At 37.3% G+C, this 19,560-nt stretch overlaps 1 protein-coding gene across 4 annotated transcripts in view; it reads right to left on the bottom strand.

Annotated features, from left to right (window-relative positions):
• wake (wide awake) overlaps nt 1–19,560 on the bottom strand; it is a 110,619-nt gene that overhangs the window by 28,011 nt on the left and 63,048 nt on the right. For 2 of the 4 annotated variants that reach the window (XM_069057223.1, XM_069057226.1), the window contains one exon: nt 17,916–18,115. In XM_069057223.1, coding sequence (XP_068913324.1) covers nt 17,916–18,115 — 200 coding nt within the window. Of the gene's footprint in view, nt 1–7,505; nt 7,573–15,229; nt 15,538–17,915; nt 18,116–19,560 lie in introns of those variants that run through there. The other 2 variants (XM_069057230.1, XM_069057228.1) reach the window with 2 other exon arrangements.

The raw sequence follows: 19,560 nt of genomic DNA, 5'->3' as shown, positions 1-19,560 counted from the left end.
GCGACGCGATATAATCGCACTTTAATTTCAGCTCCCTAAAATGTCATTTTTGACTGGGAACGTGACGCCTTCAACTAATCACATAACATTTTTTCCGACCTAAAATCGATTGATTATTGGTTAAAGTTAATTACTAGTAGGAGTTGACTATTTAATGAAGTTAATTCCGGACGGAATGGTAGTGGGATGTGATTACTGTGTAAACAATGTTAGTCGAATAAAAGTCCTTTGACATTTGTATCAAAAAATTTATTTTTAATTTGATTAGTGTAGGTCATAAATAGTGAGCGGTTTACTTCAATTATTAAAATTAAAAACGAGTCTGGGGCGTATCCAGTGGCGTACGTAACATTGTCAGGGGTATTACTTTGATCACGGAAAAACATATATGCACATACGCACGGCGTGCCCATATGTCAGATACGCCACTGATACACCAACTTCCCTCATTCTCATCTTGAACTCGTCCAAAGCTACTGCGCATCTTTATAGCAAGCTCCACTACTACTCTATTCAAAAATATCTTGCAGGTATCTTTTCAAAAATCTTTACTTTTTTACTTTTTAATAAACTTCTTCGGTAAAGCTACACGTGATTCTCACTTGCTACTTTACAATTTTAAATTCTTTTATTTGACATATTTAAAATATTTAGATACATATTGTCAAAAAATTCACATGACAAATATAAAAATACATTGACATATTATCATAATACAATAAAATTTTGGAGAAGAAAAAGTTTTTCACAATTACAGTTTTTCAAAAACATTTTTTAATGGAACACTGTGTATATTTAATATATGTATTATATCGCGCGTTCAAATGAAGTCCGCTGGGGAGGGGTTGGAAACCGTGAATTGTTGTGCTTTTTTAAAGTGTAGATTAATTAGAGCATGTTGACAGCTAACCTAAAATTTAGGGCCAAAAAAATTTTTCTTTTTTTCTTTCTTTGCAATGTTTTACATTAAAAATAGAATAACTTAACGATTCCTGTTCTCGAAGCAAATATCCAAGGACACCCTTTGCTGAAAACAACATGTTCAATTATGTCCCGATTAAACAAATGTCATTCGTGGCAAACGGCGGGAAATTCAAACTTGACACTGTTCTAAACGGTTTAATTTTTCCAACACCTACTCAGCCCAGGATTTCATTTGAACGCGCGATAGTTGTCAATTTTCTTATCAATATTTGTAACATTTTGTACTTACGTGACATTCTTGACCCTCTGAACGAAGTTCAGACATGACTTTCAAAATTCCATCACAGAGGAGTGTTAATTTATTTAATTATGCAGATGTATTCTTTTTACTACCACTTTTTATTATCCCGTGATGGTACTAGTAAGAAAAATCTGCATGAAATAGATTTTCGGAGTAATTGGTGATTTGCATAAATAAATTAGAAAGACTGGAAGACGAATATCATGAAGTTAAAAGGACAGAAAAAAGCGAACGTTAAGAATTAGCGTGTAATGAAAAATGACGAAAGTGACGTTAATTGGATGGCACGATTTTAATTTAGAGTGAAGTTAGCGAGCGACACCGACAAACCCCTTTATATTCCCACCCCCCAAAATCTTCTGACAAAGTAAATAATGAATAGAGTGTGTTAATCACGATATGTAGATGGCACGACTGCCTCATAAGGTAAACAAGATTTCCATTAATTAGATTAATTATAACGTAAACGTGCAAAACATTATTTAGGTAACAGAACTGACAGTCAGTTTCACCAATTATTAAATAAACTTGGCACTGTAACAATAAGTGGGCACCGATGACCTATTTCTCGTCCCACTAAGTGGAAGAAAAACTAGAATCTATCTATCCCGAGGATCTCCTTGGAGACCTTCAGGTGATAATCTCTTTATTGGTTTTCCTGTCGCATAAGACGACAAACTCGACCCCAATCGGACGATAAACAACCTTTGTTTATTAAATTTTCCACGAAGACCTAGTCCGATGACTTAATGTCCTGTATCTTTGGCAAAGGATAATATAATGTTAAGCCGCGTAGAGGGTCGGGACAACCCTCGAAATAGCACATGCACCCTTTCCGACAAGATCCTCACCGTGATCGGTTTGAGGGGCGGAAAGCGGCCCTCTTCTTCGGCATATTTGACTGAAAAGTGTGATAACACGACGGAGAAATTCGCACGAACCGTTGACTTCACACGAGGCTCGTTCGCAATCGATACAGGACTAATTGAGAATTGCTTGCTGACGGGGTCGAAAAAAATTATATAAGATTGATGGCGAAAGGGAAAAATCGAGAAGCGAGCAATTAACAACGCGTCGAGCTTCTCCAATTTGTGGTCGATTCAAAAATGGGCATTCAGTCGAAATTAAGTGCGATACTGGGGGATCGTTACGGGGGTATTATGTGTCCTGGGGATAATGGCAGTCATTTTTGACAGTTATTTTATTAGCGGTAATTTATTGGCGACAAACGGAGAGGGCGCAGATAGAAAGTAAATAAAGTCCTTGTCGCCGATTGGGCTGCGATATTGGTTAGTTAGCTGTTTGGGAGCAAATTGAAAATTTATTCCTCTGTGGGGCCATTTGCATATTAATTGAACGCGTGCGTCGGAAATGATGTACAGTTGCGGAATGAAAATTTCGAGCAGTATTGGCAATGTCATGATATAAACTCTAAAACAACATTTACGTTCATAACCTCATTTTTTACTCTTGTCATGTTTTTGTCTTTTTGGCATTCAAAAATTGTCATTTGTGGCATAATAACGGGTAGGCAACATAAAAAAGCGATGATTTAATTAACTGAAAACTTAAAATTCAAAATTGACTGGGTGACTGACACAGAAAAGTTTACTTTTTGAATGTCAGTCACGATGACAGTACAAGGTGAAGAGGTTTTGTTGAAGTGACAGAAAAACACTGCCCGAAATTTTAATTCCACAACTGTACGAAATTTTTGCACATCACTGTGCCCTGAAAGTTGAAACTTGTGTCTTAGCTTACTCCGCACAATTATACATATATGTATTAAAGCGCAAGTGAAGTGTTTGATGCAAAAATTGAATACATTGGATGTGTATTGTATAATATTCAACGAAAAAAAGTCCTGGTGGGTTTCGTCTCTTGTTGCTTGAAATCACTTGAACGAATTTTCAGAAAGTGTTTTTTTAAGGTGAAGGCTTTTACCTGGGTATTAATTATTAGCAAACAATTTACGAGGAGAAATATTATTTTTCATCTAGGTGTATTCGAGTTTCACTCAAATATTTTTATTAGACCTGAGTACGCCTCTAAAAAAAACTAATCTCCTTATTTATACGCGTAATATAAATAACTCGGAGATTTATTGTAGCGGAAAAGAAAAATTATGTTTTAGTAATATTTCGTTGCGATCTTAATAAATTTGTTTTTCTGTCGACAATTAATAAATTTTGAAGCGGTTGAATTTTGTTTCTCAATAATTCTCCTATCCTGCAAATTTTATTGCAACTAAATGGGTGGGAGGCTTTTTTTGTAAAATAACACTGGGGGGTGATTTTTCATTTATTGTTTTTGACAACGAACTATAGATTTCCCTGACATTTGACAGTAATTTAATTCGTATGAATCAATCTACGACGTATTTGTAATTTTTCATAGCCTTTCACTTTGCTTGTCACTGCAGAGGTTCAGTCTAATTTAAAAAATTCTAAATTCTTCCAAGGAAACGTCTCTGGAAAAGTTAAATTTACGAATGCTAATAAACAAATAAACTGTTATAAAATTAAACAAGTTGGAAAATAACAGTTTTTCAAGTGGAAGCGCGAAACGAGTAAAACTTCACTGCAGTTTCTCTGCAATACAAGATAATTGCAAACACAACGAACAAGAAGGAAGTATTTATTATTCTAGAAAAGAGAAATGTGCACGACTGGAGCAGGGCTTCTCAATGAGGTCAATGACGACTCCTTCAGGGTCGTTCGAAGAAGACGGTGTTTGGGAAGGGGTCACAAGTGAGGGTGGATTATTGATTTTGCACTAAATAATTCACAGTACATTATTTATTTGCGTTTTTAATGATAATACAGATCCAAAATGCAAGATGTGGGTAAAGCACTATTTTTTTACAAGTGGGAAGTTTACACACACGAGCGCAGCGATTGCTGCAATTCGAGGTATAAGAGAGATTAGGTTTATCAACAATTTTTACTAAATCAGTTTGTATTGTTTTTTTTTTATTTATTGGTTTTAAACAATTACAACTCCTTAAAATAATAAAATGTTTTGACTAGTTTTCGTTGGGTAAACCCCAGGCATCATTTCACTTTCTTGTGAATTTTTGACAACAGACAATGGATGAGAGAAATGATATTTGACACTTGCCAGCGGCTTCGAGGTTATGTTTGGCGTAGTGTAGTGCGGGACCTTATCGTCGAAAGGTGGCAAACTATTTTTTCCAATCGAAACACCCTACGATACCACAATCATTTTGGAACACTTGGTAAAGTGTTATTTCAGTCCCCCAAAGTACCAAGTAAAGAGATTTTAGTGCCTTGGGAGGAAAAGCACAGCCGACTGAGTTAATTTATTGTTAGCGGGATTGATACGTTGACATAGTGTGTCACAGTACCAATAAAGTTGTTTTGCATAATGGGAGGCCATGGAAATTTTGCATTTAATTTGATAGTAAAGCTGTCTGTTGAATTAGGTTATGTTTTTCTAAGTTCGAGGTTATAAATAGCGTCAATGTCTAGTGCATTGTTGTCAGTTTTACTAGTTTGCAATAGAAGAATACTCAGACATCGCGGGAAATTCAGCAACATGTTATGTTCATTATGATAGGTCCGCATCCCATTATGCCAAAACAACGTGAACGCTGTTTATGTACGAACAAGAAAATTGAAAGTACCCTTGAAAACACAATACAAAAGTGAAAACAAGTTTTTTATATTAATATTTAGTTATTTACATTGATGTTACAGTCATTGCACTCACTTATACTGAACAACGTCACGTTGACAATTATACGCCATGTAAATAATGTACGAGTACATAGCGTATATGCGATATCTTTTCATCCCTCATGTAATTATTGCTCTCGCTGCGCTCGTACATTAAACTTACCTATTATGATTTTATTGTGTGAAAAAAATATCCACTCTAGGCGGAAAATTTTTTTAATGGTTTTTAAATGCTCATGTAAGAAGACCTGTGAAAAATCTGTGAACAAGCCGCAAGAAGGCGTAGGACTTATTAAAATCAAAAAACTAGTCTAGCTAGGACGATAATCTGTCAAGCCAAGATCCAGAAAACGACAAGAAAAAGAGATTTGAAATTATTACACTAGGTAGTTTAGAGCTTGTCTGATAAACAAACATGCTACTGCGGTTATCTAAAATTAGAGGTGTTTCGTCTTTTTAATCACAACCTACGTCAACAATTTCTTTGCTACTGTAAGTTATCGTGACAGTCCAGTGGCGCCGTTAGTCAGGAAATTATGTTGCTTAGACTGTGATGTGACATGTACTTTAATTTGTGTGTGTACTAAATCGTATCATTAAATCTCACTTGATCGCCTTCGGTGGTACTATCTTAATTGCAACGTTCCTACAAGACGTCGATGCATTTTTCGCTTCCATTGTTTTGTCGATAAGTCGTTCAACTTTCATTCCTTTCCCGTCACTCCCAATTTTGCGATTTTGGCAACTTCCAACCCTTTACGGGGACTGCTGCATGTGCGCTTTCCCTTTTACTCGCGCCTTTTTATGTGTGCCTCATCCCTTCGTCTCCCGATTGATACGGATAGGGCGACTAAACGCCCTTAGTAGCTCCTCTTTGTGATTTATGTCCGCAATTACGTCCTTCTCTTTCAAATTTAAAGGAGCCAATAAAAATACCGGCCCACGGGGACGCTTCCACTGCCTCTGCTGTCAATATATCATAAGTTAATACGTCAATATGTTCGATCTCTGTATACACGACGCGAAACTAGCCCACGTACACGCACCCATACATCTCACCTCGTTTATTCCCAACGTCTCACCTTATTTACCCTGTCAAAAACGGGTGAGTTATGGCCGGAAAGTTTACATAAAAGTAAAAGCGCCCGTAAAATATTAACGTCGTTACGCGCCCGAACCTGGCGCCCCCGCCCGAGAGCACCGTTTTCGACTCGAAGAAAGCTCGAGCTTCAAGCTTTTTCCGTTCATTAGTTTGACCCGGGCGCTTAATTTCCATGTCGCATCTGCATTCCCACGAATTTTTATTAGGATTTTCCTTGACGTGGAGCCAAGAGTGCTATCGCAGGAAATACCGAACCATATCCGCATGATACTGGGGGGACTCGTGACTGTGGGTTGTTGCGGTATCATCGTGTTTGTCGAGATATGTAAATAAACACGCCGTTAGAGGTTCTTATCGCGAATGCATGCAGCTATGAGGGTATTCCGTTTGCGTTCTGCAGGCTGTCCCGTTGGACGTCAGTCTGCGCTTTTTACCGGTTATGAAGAATTAACACTTGCAGAACGTCGAGCTTTTAAATAGACATCGCAAAACGAACACCACAAGCGCTGATTTAGCTTTCTGTTTTTGCTGTTCATCTCGGCAATTACCACAGTAAAAGGAGAACGAAAGGATTTATAGAAATCTTTAATGCGATCGACCGGACGCCGCTTTCAAAAGCGATGAAACAGAAATAAACGAGGCGAGCTCGTTACACCACGATATACTGCGCAGCCTCCTCAAATCCCATCGCGATGCAACAAAGCACAGAACATGGTCACGAATTTTTGGTTTTTAATACATTTTGTTTGATTAAAATCGATACATTAGCTTTTGAATTAAGTGGATTCAAACAGAGAAACAGACAGACACAAAAACCCAAAATTTGAAAATTTGTTTAAATATAAAAAAAAATACAGGGTGTTATTAAAATGCGCGGACAAATTTTAACCACGAGCTACTGGCTTCTTGTAGAACTCGGAAAAAATATTTAAAAAATTCTATGTCAAAAAATATAATGAGATTTATTTTTTGAGCTACAATTTTTTTTAATTGCTTTTAGTCTTCTACGTTGGCCCACAACCTCGTAGGTAAAATTTCGGCACATTTTAAAAATACACCCTCTATATCATATTTTATACGCCACTGCGAAGTAACCTCTAGGAAATATGCTTGCGAAGGCATCTTTACATGTGGAAAAAACTGTAATAAATCGTCTTCTTGATTTTTGAGGTGTACCCTATAATTTTGATTTTAATTGTACTAGCTCCAACGCTTAACCTAAAAATCTCTAACCCAAAACCTCACTAATTGCTTTTATGATCCAAAGATATCTTAATTAAATATTTGAAAAACAAAATGATTCGAACTTTGCGAACGTCGTGTTGTATAAGTTCTTGCCCCAAAAACTTGCTTACATCACTTTAGCTTACGAGATGCAAATGTTAAATTTGCAAATCAATGCTTCTCTAGTGTGTTTTGCTTAATAGAAAAAGAAAGAATGGCAACGTCTGAATGGATTTTTCTAGAGGAAAATACATACCACTTTCGGGACTTGAAAACAAATCTCTCACAAAGAAGAGATACAACGCCATAACGGATTACTGCACACAACACTGAAATATTTCAAAATATAACAAAACCGGAAAAAAGTGACACAAACTTGACAAACCACTTTATTTATGAAGAGCAGAAGAATTTTAAATGTCACTGTTGGAGCTTAATGGATAAATAAGACAGCTGTAAAAGTTATAAATAATATAATCTACCACAAACCAGGAAAGGATTGGTTTTGTTCACTGTGTCTTCCGATATATGAAGTTAAAAAAAATCTTAAAAGAAGTCGTCCAGGCTAACCTATCACCAAATAGTGATAAAATAATGTTCTCGAATTAACTAGTTAACAGCAAATAAATATCACAGAATATCTTCCGGACCTAGACAGTCTTTGGGAATACATTCGTAAAGAAATTGCAAAAATAGTCTCAATCATAAGGCGGTGTTCTATTAAAATAGTTCTATAGTTCGCTAGTAATAACCGGTATTCAAATGGAAAGTTCATCAAGCTGACTATGACTTTTTGATCAAAGAAGAGCGAAAAAGGGATGATGCCTTCTTTGACAGATGTCAGTTGTGTTTTGCGTCTTTTTTTGAGTCGAGTTTTGTTTTCTGTGGAATTATAATAAATCAACTGCTTTCACAAGTAAATAACATTCGCTTTTTCTACAGCAAAGAATTCAACATAAAATAATGCAAATGAAGAATAATCCGATGATGTTGGAAAATGTGATGAGAGTTTTAAAATGTATCGGGTATGCATTTAATGTTGCAACATAAAAACACACCTAACCTAAAATTTTACAGATTACACAAATTCATTTAGTCAACAATGTCACTTCTTAACATGGTCCTAACCTAACTTTTGTCATTGATATTCTAGTCCAATTACGTGCGTTATCAGTCTTCAAATATCTCAAATCCCAAAGTGAAAATTTTTCACTACTGCTCGAGGCAAATTGAATTTGATAACGTCAATATTTTTATTTACCGATTTGTATTGCATTATCCAACAACACCACGAATAAAAATAAAATGGATTCGACACGAAAAAGTGCAATGGAGAAAGTCGAACTGCGATAATTTACTAAACCGACAACGACTTTGATTGTTCTGCGTTGGGAGAATTAATCGAAACAATTAATCTAGAAAATTAACTGAAAGTGCAGTTTATCGAGAAATAAATTAATCAAACGACAAATGACTGGTGGGAAGTAAACTCGCCCCCGCTGTCGCATTTGTGACAAAATACAAATCGAAATTATGTATCGTGGACATCTGAAGAACACTTTCAGAAATAAATTTATTTTTATTTTTGTTCGCTGACCTTGCCGACTATAATTTTGCAAAATTACTTCACAAACTGTTTTAGATTCTCCTTCGGTTGGCAAGGTAAGTTACATAAGTGACAACATGCACATAGTAACAAGTAATAAAATGATATTTATACATGAGACCCGCTATAATCGTTAGAAAAATACGAGACTAATTATGTCGCTCGTTATTTACACAACAATAATTACTGACTGACACAACACGGAAAATAAATTTCGACAACCCCTTTCCAAAACTTAATTAAAATGAGGTGAGTTCAGCGAAAAATTGTGTGAACAAGTAATTAGAGAAAATGCGATGATATTGTCATTTCACGTGTGTCAACTTTGTTATCAGGTGTTTATTGTGTTGTACTTTCATTTGTGACATATTCGGTTAAGTGTCCCACCTTTCGCAACAGGAAAAAATCTCCAACTCGTTTAGTTAATCAACACGCGAAAAGAAAATATACATCCTGTGTTAAATGTAAAATGAAATCTGTTGAAGCGTTGACACTAATCGATTATCGCCCCGAGACACAATCTTCCCGATTCATTGAGCAATTCCTCTTGTTGTGCACCTTGAGGGAACAAGTAGCCTTTCAACGCCCCATCATGTTCGGTTGTTATTTATTGAAAGAATACGCCACAAGAGTGTCGACAAGATCGAAAAATAAATCGAGTGCTTTTGGAATTAAAAACTGTATTTCCGCAACAATAAAGAAACGTTTCGCTGTTCACGTCCTCATCAATCTCGTCCCAGTTTATTTTTTAAGCCTGGCAAATCCTGTCAAAACGATAAATCTCGAGATGACCTTTTTAAAGCGTCCAGACGACGCAAATATCGCTTTCTAATTTGCCACATCGCACGTTTACAATTCGACACTTCCGCAACACTTCAAACGCGCCAAATAGTAAACGCTTTCGACATTGTTTTTGTTTACTTAAATGCGTGAGTTTCACACGACTAGTTTGTATCGAAACGTGTATTAATATTAGGCGAAGGGGTCAATATCGATCCGATTAGAAATGGAAATAAAGATGCGCCACCGGATTTTAACAAGCCCTCGCGAAAAATTCGACCAGAATGGAGCCAGTTAGTTAACCATCAAAATAAACAAAACGATTCGCGTCGGCAGAATCAAATCGAGTTAAGCTAACAAATCCGGAAAATACACACTTTGTGTCGGCGTTGTTCTTGCAGCGCTTTTGCCGACTCCGGCGCGCGTCCTCTGGAGCGTGCTCCCCAAATACAGTCGAATCTTGCAGTCTTTTTTCTTCAATAAATCACCCCGACTGTCTATTATTAATTTAAACTTGGAACGCGCCCCCGCTCGTTATTGACAAATCCCCCAAGTTAGGCAACCAACAAGTCACGCGCGCACTGCGGCTGGCGTGCCCGCCCGAATCATCGTTCGTGTCTGTCATCTCCGGAATGGCCCCGGATTTGTCTATATGATAATTTCCAACGTGACACGAGAGCCGTTTCAATTTATCGCGAATTGGAAGCGAACAGGGATTTCTGTTTTCCCCCAGACAGATTATTTGAGTCGTTGCTTTCCGTGCGATTAAATTGAGTTTCTCCGTGGGAGAGAGAGTGGAGAAAATTTAATAATTGCGTTGCAGAAATTCGGCCCGGAAAGGAAACAGGGTCTTTCCTTTTCAAACGGTGACATTGAGAGCCCCGACCGAGACGGGTGACGCAACTGTACCGCGAAATTATCAACTGCCTTGTACAAATGCGTTTTTTCGCGGGCTGCGGTCCAAGAAAAACCAAAGAGTTCCCGGAAATCACCGCCCAATAAGTACACGCGGCTAAGCTTCTAATGTCATGCTAAAGAGGGAAACAGTATGAAGTACACGAGGAAAAAGGTCTAACACCAGAAATCTTCAATGGGATTCAAATCTGACAGTCTAACAACGAGTGCAAAATTAGTTTTTTAAATGGAAAGGAAAATACATTGTTTAGGGCGTCAAACTAATGAGCAATAGCTTTTACATTAAACATTATAAACATAGATCTCCTTTTGATACTTTTTTCTAAAACACGAATTATCACCTTGGAGTTAAAAGTGCAGTTTGATTTTTTTGAGAATTTTTACGAACTCGTACAACATTCGTAAGAATGGATAATTTACCAGCTTTATTGTCAAACGCGACGACACTGGTAAGCAGATTTTTCTGTGAAATGTCAAAGAAACGTCAATTTTAAAGCAACGGTGTTGATGTTAACCTTGAAAACAGTTTTCGATTTCGATTTACGGACGTTTCCTGTAATTGTAAGCAACCCCAGAATAAGACAGACATTTCGATAAAACAAAAAATGAGGTAGCACTCTTGATTTGTTTTCTTGTTGATCACTCTGCAGAATGATTTAATTAATAACAAGTTAACAGATTTTCTGGTTTAGTGGTTTAGATCCCGAATCAGTGGCCATTTCCCTATTCTACCTCTTCGGTTTACGTCCAAATACTATAACTTTCGAAGTTGAGCCGAGTGTACGGCAACGAGGACGTGTCTGTTGTCTACAGTTCTATCCCTTGTCACAACTTCCGAGGGGAACTTGCACCGCAGGGTTAAATTGGGGTTTAAATTTTGACAGTGACACCGACGCGACCTCTCCATAACTCCAAACATGCAAACGAAGTTTTTATCCTTTCTCCATAAAAGTCAAAGCCGCGAGATTTGATGGCTCCGATACACCGTCAAAACCGTCGGTTAGTTAAACCCAGCGTTAAACTTTTACGATCCTAAAGGTACAGGCAATAAAACAGAATTATCCTTCTGACGGTTGTTATCTAGAGAATAAACAATAGAACAACTGGACTTAAACCGCAGTTTAACATTTTAACAATAATCTTAAGAACTGCGCTAACCGCGGCCATGTAAATAAATGTCACTTTTGACGGTTTACGAGACCTGAGTGAGTGCCTCGCCAGAGGTCGCTACGAGACACTCAAAAACAATGGCACTCATAATTCGCCACGTTGGAAATGCTCAAGGCCTCAAGGGTTTGTTCCATACTGAAAACACATTAAATCGGCACCTCAGAGGATAATTTATCGTCAGAATCTACTTTCAAAGGTTTTCTTGGGAGCTCGTCGACAAGCTATTTCGAATTTAAAATGACATTTTCGGCATGCTCGACAAGATGGCGTACAAATTCGATTTAAAACTGACATTAGGAAAGAGGTGCAAATTGAAACATCAATAGACTGAATAGAGGTAGCTGCGTATGTAGTAGAAAAAAAAATTGCCGCGTCGGCGAATTTTCCCTATTTTCCAGCGCGTGAATGCGCAATTATTCATGCTTTTCATGGGCCCCGTCTGTAATGTGCGAACGGAAAAATAAACGCAGACGTGTTCCGATTTTCCGCACAAACATGTTCGGATGTGACGAACAAAGGAAATTCGATGTTCTTGGTGTGGGCGAGACAAAGGGTGCGTAATGTGGGTTGCATGAAGGCGAAAAAATCGAAGCACAGATGTACACGGACGGACCCGCCGCCGTGATGGAATCAAGAGGTGACAGATGGGGGGCGGCGTATAGGGGCGGCCAGCTGCGATGCGGTCGTAGAAAAACACTCGGCAACAGGACCGTGCATCAGAAACAGACGCAAAAAGGGGAAACACTGGGGTGGAATGGTGGTTCGTGACAACGATTAATGAAGCGAATCGAACAAATTTCATACAAAAACGCCACCGGCGAAACACAAAATTTCTAACTAAACGTGTTTATGGCGGAAGAGACACGAAGAGGTTGAGAGGGCGGCTCGGATGGTACAAAGATAAGTACAAATGAAGAATTTTTCAACTTGTTATTACGCAGAGATAGGAACGAATAGATATTTTGATTCGAGATTTACGACTGGGTCTGGGAACATACTTGTGTGAGGAACGAGGTATTCTGCATATGAGGCTGTGTCTTTGCTGGTCAATTAAGAACTGACATGTGAGAGAATCTCGGAGATTTATTACCGCGGAAATGGCAACGCTTAGTTAGACGACGAACCTAAAACACTTCATGTTTTACTCCGAATGGAAATTAATGTGAACAACTAAAAACGTGAATTTATATTAGTTGGAACACATTTGCGAAGTGTAAAAAAAATTAAATAAACAAATGTGAAAAAGTAAATAAACACGAAGAGGATACAAGACTCGAGTTCTAGAGCCTTTCACAAAGATTGCATTTTCACAAACCAATCGAATTTCCTTGTTGTAACTAGGTGAGCTAGAAATCTGGTTTGTTTATTTTTTTTCATGAAATGTTAGAATAAGAATGTGAAAATTTGAACAACGAAAATGCTGTTTATTGACGAAGAGATGTTCTAAACATGATTCCAACTTTGTTATTTTAAATAGAACATCGCGTAATTTAATCATTTTAGGAAATTTCTTGGAGCTCACCATTGCGTTTGTTGTTGTGGAAATAAGCACGAGTCGCAGACAAGCGCCTTATTTCTAGCAAAAACAAAAGCATGGATAAAAAGCGAGGAAAAACTTAGGGAAACTAATTCAGATGCACGTTAGATATTCTACAATAAAATCTCATCTAATAAACACTTGAGCAGATGTATCGGGTATTCATTTAAATTTCTCCTCAAAGTTGGCGTTGAGGAGTCGATTGTGAACGCACCACGGATTACAGATCACGAATTGGCTGTTTAAATGTAACCTCACTTTTTGCGTTGTTTGTGTGTTTACTCTGCAGACTGACGAGTAGTGCGTTCACAATCGACTCTTCAACGCCAACTTTGAGGAAAAATTTAAATGAACACCCGGTATTTATTTTAAGTGTCCAACCTTCAATTTTCACGGTAACGGTAACTAAAAAAAAAACAAATGTGCCCAATTGAAACATCCACTTATTAATTTGTTGATAGGTTAAAAAGGTTTTGGAAATTTTTGTTGCCCTGACAAACAAATGCAAACTTTTTATTGGATGTTTATTGCAGTTCAATTAAGAATTATTAGAATTTGCGTCTCTAATAGGTCCATTATTGTATTCAATTTGGAGTCGTTTATGGCTTTTAAGCACTCGTGGTTTAACAGATCTCTAAGAAAATTTTTATCAATATTTCAGTGTATTATTGTCATTTACACCAAAAAACTTCCAATATCAATGTTCAAACTCTACTTTTTAACATCTGTTGCAGATTTAGTTGCATCCGTTACCTTGAATTACCACTTAATAAAAATTCCCTCGTTTTATAAGGGCATTGGCGCACTCGTCCCCTACTTGGGACTCGTGCGTCAAATCAACCCTTACAAAACACGTTCTTTAATATACTATTTTAATACTATAGACTGTAAAACGTAAAAAAAAATAAAATCAAATAATAAAAATGTAAGAAGTAACAATTTAAGAACTAGAGAAAGCAAACTTAATTTCATAATAAAAATAAAAAGAATTTTGTTTTCAGTTTTTTCTTAATAAACATTTAAAAAAATGAAATCCTAGATGTTTTCGATTTTAAATTCCCTATAGTAGGTTTAAATTTTAATTAGAATCAACACAACGAATCATAGGTGTGGGGGCTTATTTGTACAAATTAAATGAAAAATCAACGTGCAAGACAAATATTGAAAAGGCGTGAATAGGAAACAGAATTATCTGTTGAACTGGATTAGGAAATATTTCGATGATAAAAACTCCACTCCTCTTGCGCCTTTTAACATTTGCAAAAATAATCTAAATTTGTTTGGCATTTACGAGTTAAATAATAAAAACAATTTAACTTTATATTTTAATGTAAAAAAAATCCCACACAAAATTGCATTCTATAATTAAACCTTTCTTTAATCAGTTCACAAATTAACGCTAATTAAAACACTCCGTTGACGTTCTTTGACTTTTTATCAAAAGAGCAAACCTCATCATCTCATTTCGCCTCTCCCGACCACCGAATTAAGAAAAAAAACTCGACCCATTTCCGACAGTTCTCGAACCTTGAAAATGACAAAAACAAACAATAAAATATTCTCCTCTCATACGGCGATATTATCACCGACATGACTTTCACGCTTGGTGGCCTACTTCAATTATTAGAAAATTGTTGTGCTTGCGCGGCACGTCAAGACTTAATTCACGGCCGAAAAGCGAACGATTCGTTAACCTTTACCGCAATTTCGCCAATCTCCGATTAGATAATCGAATTGTCCTAGGAAAAAAAAATGACGGCTCGAATTACATAAATCTGAATCGGGGTAATTATGCGACAATCCAGACACGAATTAAGGACAATTATCGTCCTTAAAAAACAGTCAAGGACCGGCTCAAACTTAAATTAGTTATTTTGGCGAGTGTTATCCTTAGAGTTGCCATGGCAACCCAAGTTAATTTGCCTGGATTTGGTGCAGGGAAGGCGCGAGGAGATTCGTCAAAGACACTCACCGTATTTCTTCTTCAGTTTGGCGATTTTTCAGTACTCCAGAAGGACAATTCCTCGAGACCGCACCACAACAACAACAAACATAACCTCAAATGTTCACCTGTCCGACGGGAACATAAACAAAAACCACCTGCGCCCGTGCGTCCCAAGCGAAATCCGTTGGAACCGGATCGGGTGAGGACGTAGGGACCTGCCGACTATCCGCACGACTTTCCCACAACAATTTGCACTCAATCAAAGCACAATCGCATCGAAATCCGCTAATTACTTGGGGAAACGTACGACATTGCCTCTTAATGCCGCTTAAACCTCGACGGAGTTAACGCGAAAGAACAGGTATATTGGAAACGTTAAACGGACAGTATGTCCGGCCTCGTCCGTACCATCGATGGTACTGTTGGGCGTCTCTTTTTAAATGAGTCACTTGCTCGAGCTTGCCATAACGGAACAGGTAGAGTATAGTCGGAGACAAAATTTTTATTTTCGAAGACGCCGTTGGAGGAGTCTTCGTGGTTCGATCGAACTCCGCCGATGGGAGTTGCGAGACGCACGGAGGAGTTGTCGTGCTGTTCCGGACAAAGCAGAGGAGAATTAATTTGGTGAAGAGCAAAAAATCTCGATGGGTTTATTCGAGGCGAGTTACGGCACCGCGGGGGCGGTTTATCTCCGGGAGTTGGCGCGGAAAATTTTGTAAATTTAAGTTTTCGGTTGGAACGACCCGGGTGGGGATGCGGATCTCGGAGGTCCTGTTGCTCTTTTAATTTTTTGCACAGAAATGCTATTACTGCTGATGTTTGTACGACTGTCACTTTCATAAGGAAAATACTTTGGGGTTTCTGTCCTAAACAAATTATTTAGTTATTATTTGTATAAGACCAGAAAAGAAATTTGTTCAGGTCACTGATCAGATTTGAGTAAAATAAAAAAATTAATAATTTACGAAAATGATGACAATATTTGATAGATTTTTTATATGAGAAGTTTTAGTTTTAGCGCAAAAAAAACACTTCAAACTATATGTTGTAAAACAATATACAAAAAGGAAATGGATTTATTGTAGTATTCTAGCCAGTTTTCAAGCCTCGGCTGCGCCTCGGCCAGAAAACTCTCTTTTTGGTCTTGATACCCAAATAAGTATTCTAGCTTTACGTCTTAAAAACTGAACTATTACATTACATAATTGAAATACGTACATTTTTTAAAAAATACAGTGGTCAAAAATGTATTTCTTGTCAACGCTATAAAAATGGTTCAGTCTCCAATTAATTTAAAAAAATTACCCTTTTGAACATAAATAAAATGGACAAGAAAGGTTCGAGAACCACTGCGTCTACATTTCATTATGTGCATGTAATTTAGTTGCCAAGTTAAACATTTACTTGGCAAATTAATTTTCAATTTGTCACAAAAGCTTTCTTATTACGACGTCATGTTGTAACAAAATTATTCATAAATTTAATGCTGGATTTATCAAACTCCGACGAAGCGGAAAAGTGCTTAAATTACCGTTTTAAACCAACCTATCTCATAATTTCTTATCAAAATTTAAATTATGACCGAGGCAAAACATCGCGGTGTAGAATAATGAAATAATGACCCGAAGACCACACGAGTATTATTTAATAAAATCAATTTATTCACGACTAGATAATTGTTGGGTCACTCTGTACAGTTTCGATTAAAAATTTCCACGCTGCTCATTTGAACTGTTACGTAACATTACTATAAATCTAACCTTAAGGCGTTCCAGAGGCGTTTCTAGACCGCCGCTGGACCTTCTCGATCGTCTATAAATCTTTCAAGATTTTAATGTTCATAGTTTTCCTTTTACCTAAACAAGCTCCGGGCCGCTACACGTCCAGTTAAAATAAACTGGTGCAATCCAAAATTGTCAATAATGACCCAGAACCAGAAAATTATTTATTACATAATTTATTTCCAATCTGAATTAAAACACCATTTTAATTAGCTTTATGGCCACATTATATCTGCGAAATATCAATTTATAATTCTATCTGGACCATATATCTTTGAAATTTGCGGAAATTCCACTGAAGGTCAAGACTCAAAACTCGTTTTGCACAAGTCGAGAATTTCAAAAAAAATTGATTATGGTGTTAGTGTCTGCAGATCGATGAAAAAACAGTTCCAGTTTGTAATTTAACTTTGATTTGCATTTTAAAAACATTTGATCCTTGTAATGGGGCAGGACGACTTGTCCGGTCGTTTAAATTCTTCAAATATTCTCGATTATTTCGTTCACCCTGTAGATCGGACAAATTTGTCATTTACCGTTGTTGCCTTGGCGCTTTTCAAATATCCAATTTCTGTGGAAATCTAGACCCATTTTGGTTCGCCGCTCCCTTTATAATGCCCACGCGCCCCAACACTTAACTCCTAGCTTGGAGCGGGAGAAAATACGAGGATGCCTCACCCTGTACAAGCCCCCAAATTCAATCGGTCGTCCTTTTCTGGAGCAACCGAAGCGGAAACTTCGTAACAAACCGACGCAACGGTCCGTTCCAATTTTGGCTGCGTTAATCGCAAGACAAACCGAAACTCCCCAGGTGAAGGCGAATTCGCCGGGCTGGAGACAACCTTTGTCTTTTCCATAGATCGTCCGACTTGTAAACTTGATGACCGTAACGAGCGTCCACATTATCGTGGTTTTCCCAAGGGTCTACTCACCGTTAATCCCGCGTTGCCCTTTCATACGTCGGCCGACAGATGGAGACACCAGCGCCAAGGGCCTGTCGGCCCGCAGGGACGGCCTCTTCTCGGAGGTGGCGGCGGGCTCCGCTACCGCCTCCACGCTCTCGGCCCACACCGCCTCCACCATGGAGTCGATGCTGGACGAGCGGGGCAGGCGCGAATTCAGTGTGTCCCTCCTGCAGAAAAAAATCCATAAAAGAATTGTATTGCCACTGATGTGAAGTGCCGGCTATGGTTGGACTCAAAACATTACTTAAATTCTGCAGAATCCATTTTTGGACGAAAATGGAATGTTTAAGAAAAAAATGCTCTCTGTGATGGAGAAAACCACATAACCGCACATTACTTTACTGTCATAATTTTTGGAAAGAAAAGAAAACCTCTATTAGGTACGTCTAAGCGCAGGAGAATAACTCCTCCATATTATGAGAATAAATAGTTCATCTAAGTGAAACTCCATGTTTTCTAACCTAAAATTCTGTCACGATTCATGAAAAATACGTGACAAAATTTATTTTTTGCATATCGTAATGAAAGTGGCACTTTTTTACACGCAAAATCGTAGTGAAAGTAGCACTTTTTTACACGAAAAATCGTAGTGAAAGTAGTACATTTTTTGGATCATTTTATTCCATCTCCTTGGACATAATTGTCAAAGCATACCAATCTTTTTTTGTGATTTTTCATAAATACTTTTAGACCAAATTTCTCAATTTACATCGATATGCAAAAAAATAGTGTGTACAACACGTTATGAAAGTCTCTTTTTTTCACTTATTTGCTTGATTAACTCAGCTACGCCCTCGTTAATCAATCTGCAAATTCATGAAAAAAGTATGACTTTCATAGCTAGTTGTACAAATAACTATTTGTGTTTATAATTTACAACCAGATGATGAATTTTCTTTCAAAAACAAACCATACTAGTTCCCTTTGTTTCCAATTCTATGTCTGAAAAAAATACACATCGCTCTGATGAAACAATTGAAAGTGAAGGTTCAAATTATTGAAAATGAAGAAGCATATAAGAACCTTTAAGAAAAAGCAAAAGTGTCAAACAGAAAAAAAGTAGGAGGTACTGAATGGAAGTATGATATATACAAAAGAGAAAAATATGAAAAGAAAATGTTTGTGTACAAAGTCAGAAAAAAATCACGGAAAGAATAAAGGAATACCTTAATTTTATAGTATTTGTTATCAGCTTGCCAACAAAACTAGAAATTGACTATTTGCAATACAATTATTTATTTATGTACCTACATAATTTATGGTGACAGGTGGTTTTGTCGGTTTCGTTGCTAACTTACTAAACAGAGCAACAGATGGCACCACGGGCAGCGTCCGAAAAAGTGCGTCCGAAAGAGACTTACTTTTCGTCCGCTTGTGAGTACGTAAAATTACCGTTTTCATTAAACGTGCCTAAAAATTGTATTTAGAGCCCATTTTGAGATATAAGCAACAATTTTATGAAGTCTACTCCAAAGAATGGTGTCAAGGGAAACAATCAAATCTGCTTGTAAATACATCTTTTATTAATGTGTTTGATGATCTCAATTAATCTTGTTTTCACGTAAAAAGATGAATGTGACGTATGTGTTGCAGGGATAACAAATAACATAGC

This window comes from Tenebrio molitor, chromosome 9 (assembly GCF_963966145.1).
Source record: "Tenebrio molitor chromosome 9, icTenMoli1.1, whole genome shotgun sequence".
In the NCBI taxonomy this organism is placed as follows: Eukaryota; Metazoa; Arthropoda; class Insecta; order Coleoptera; family Tenebrionidae; genus Tenebrio; species Tenebrio molitor.
Note: the sequence above shows the minus strand (reverse complement) of the source record. Positions and strands in the feature narration are given on the sequence as shown.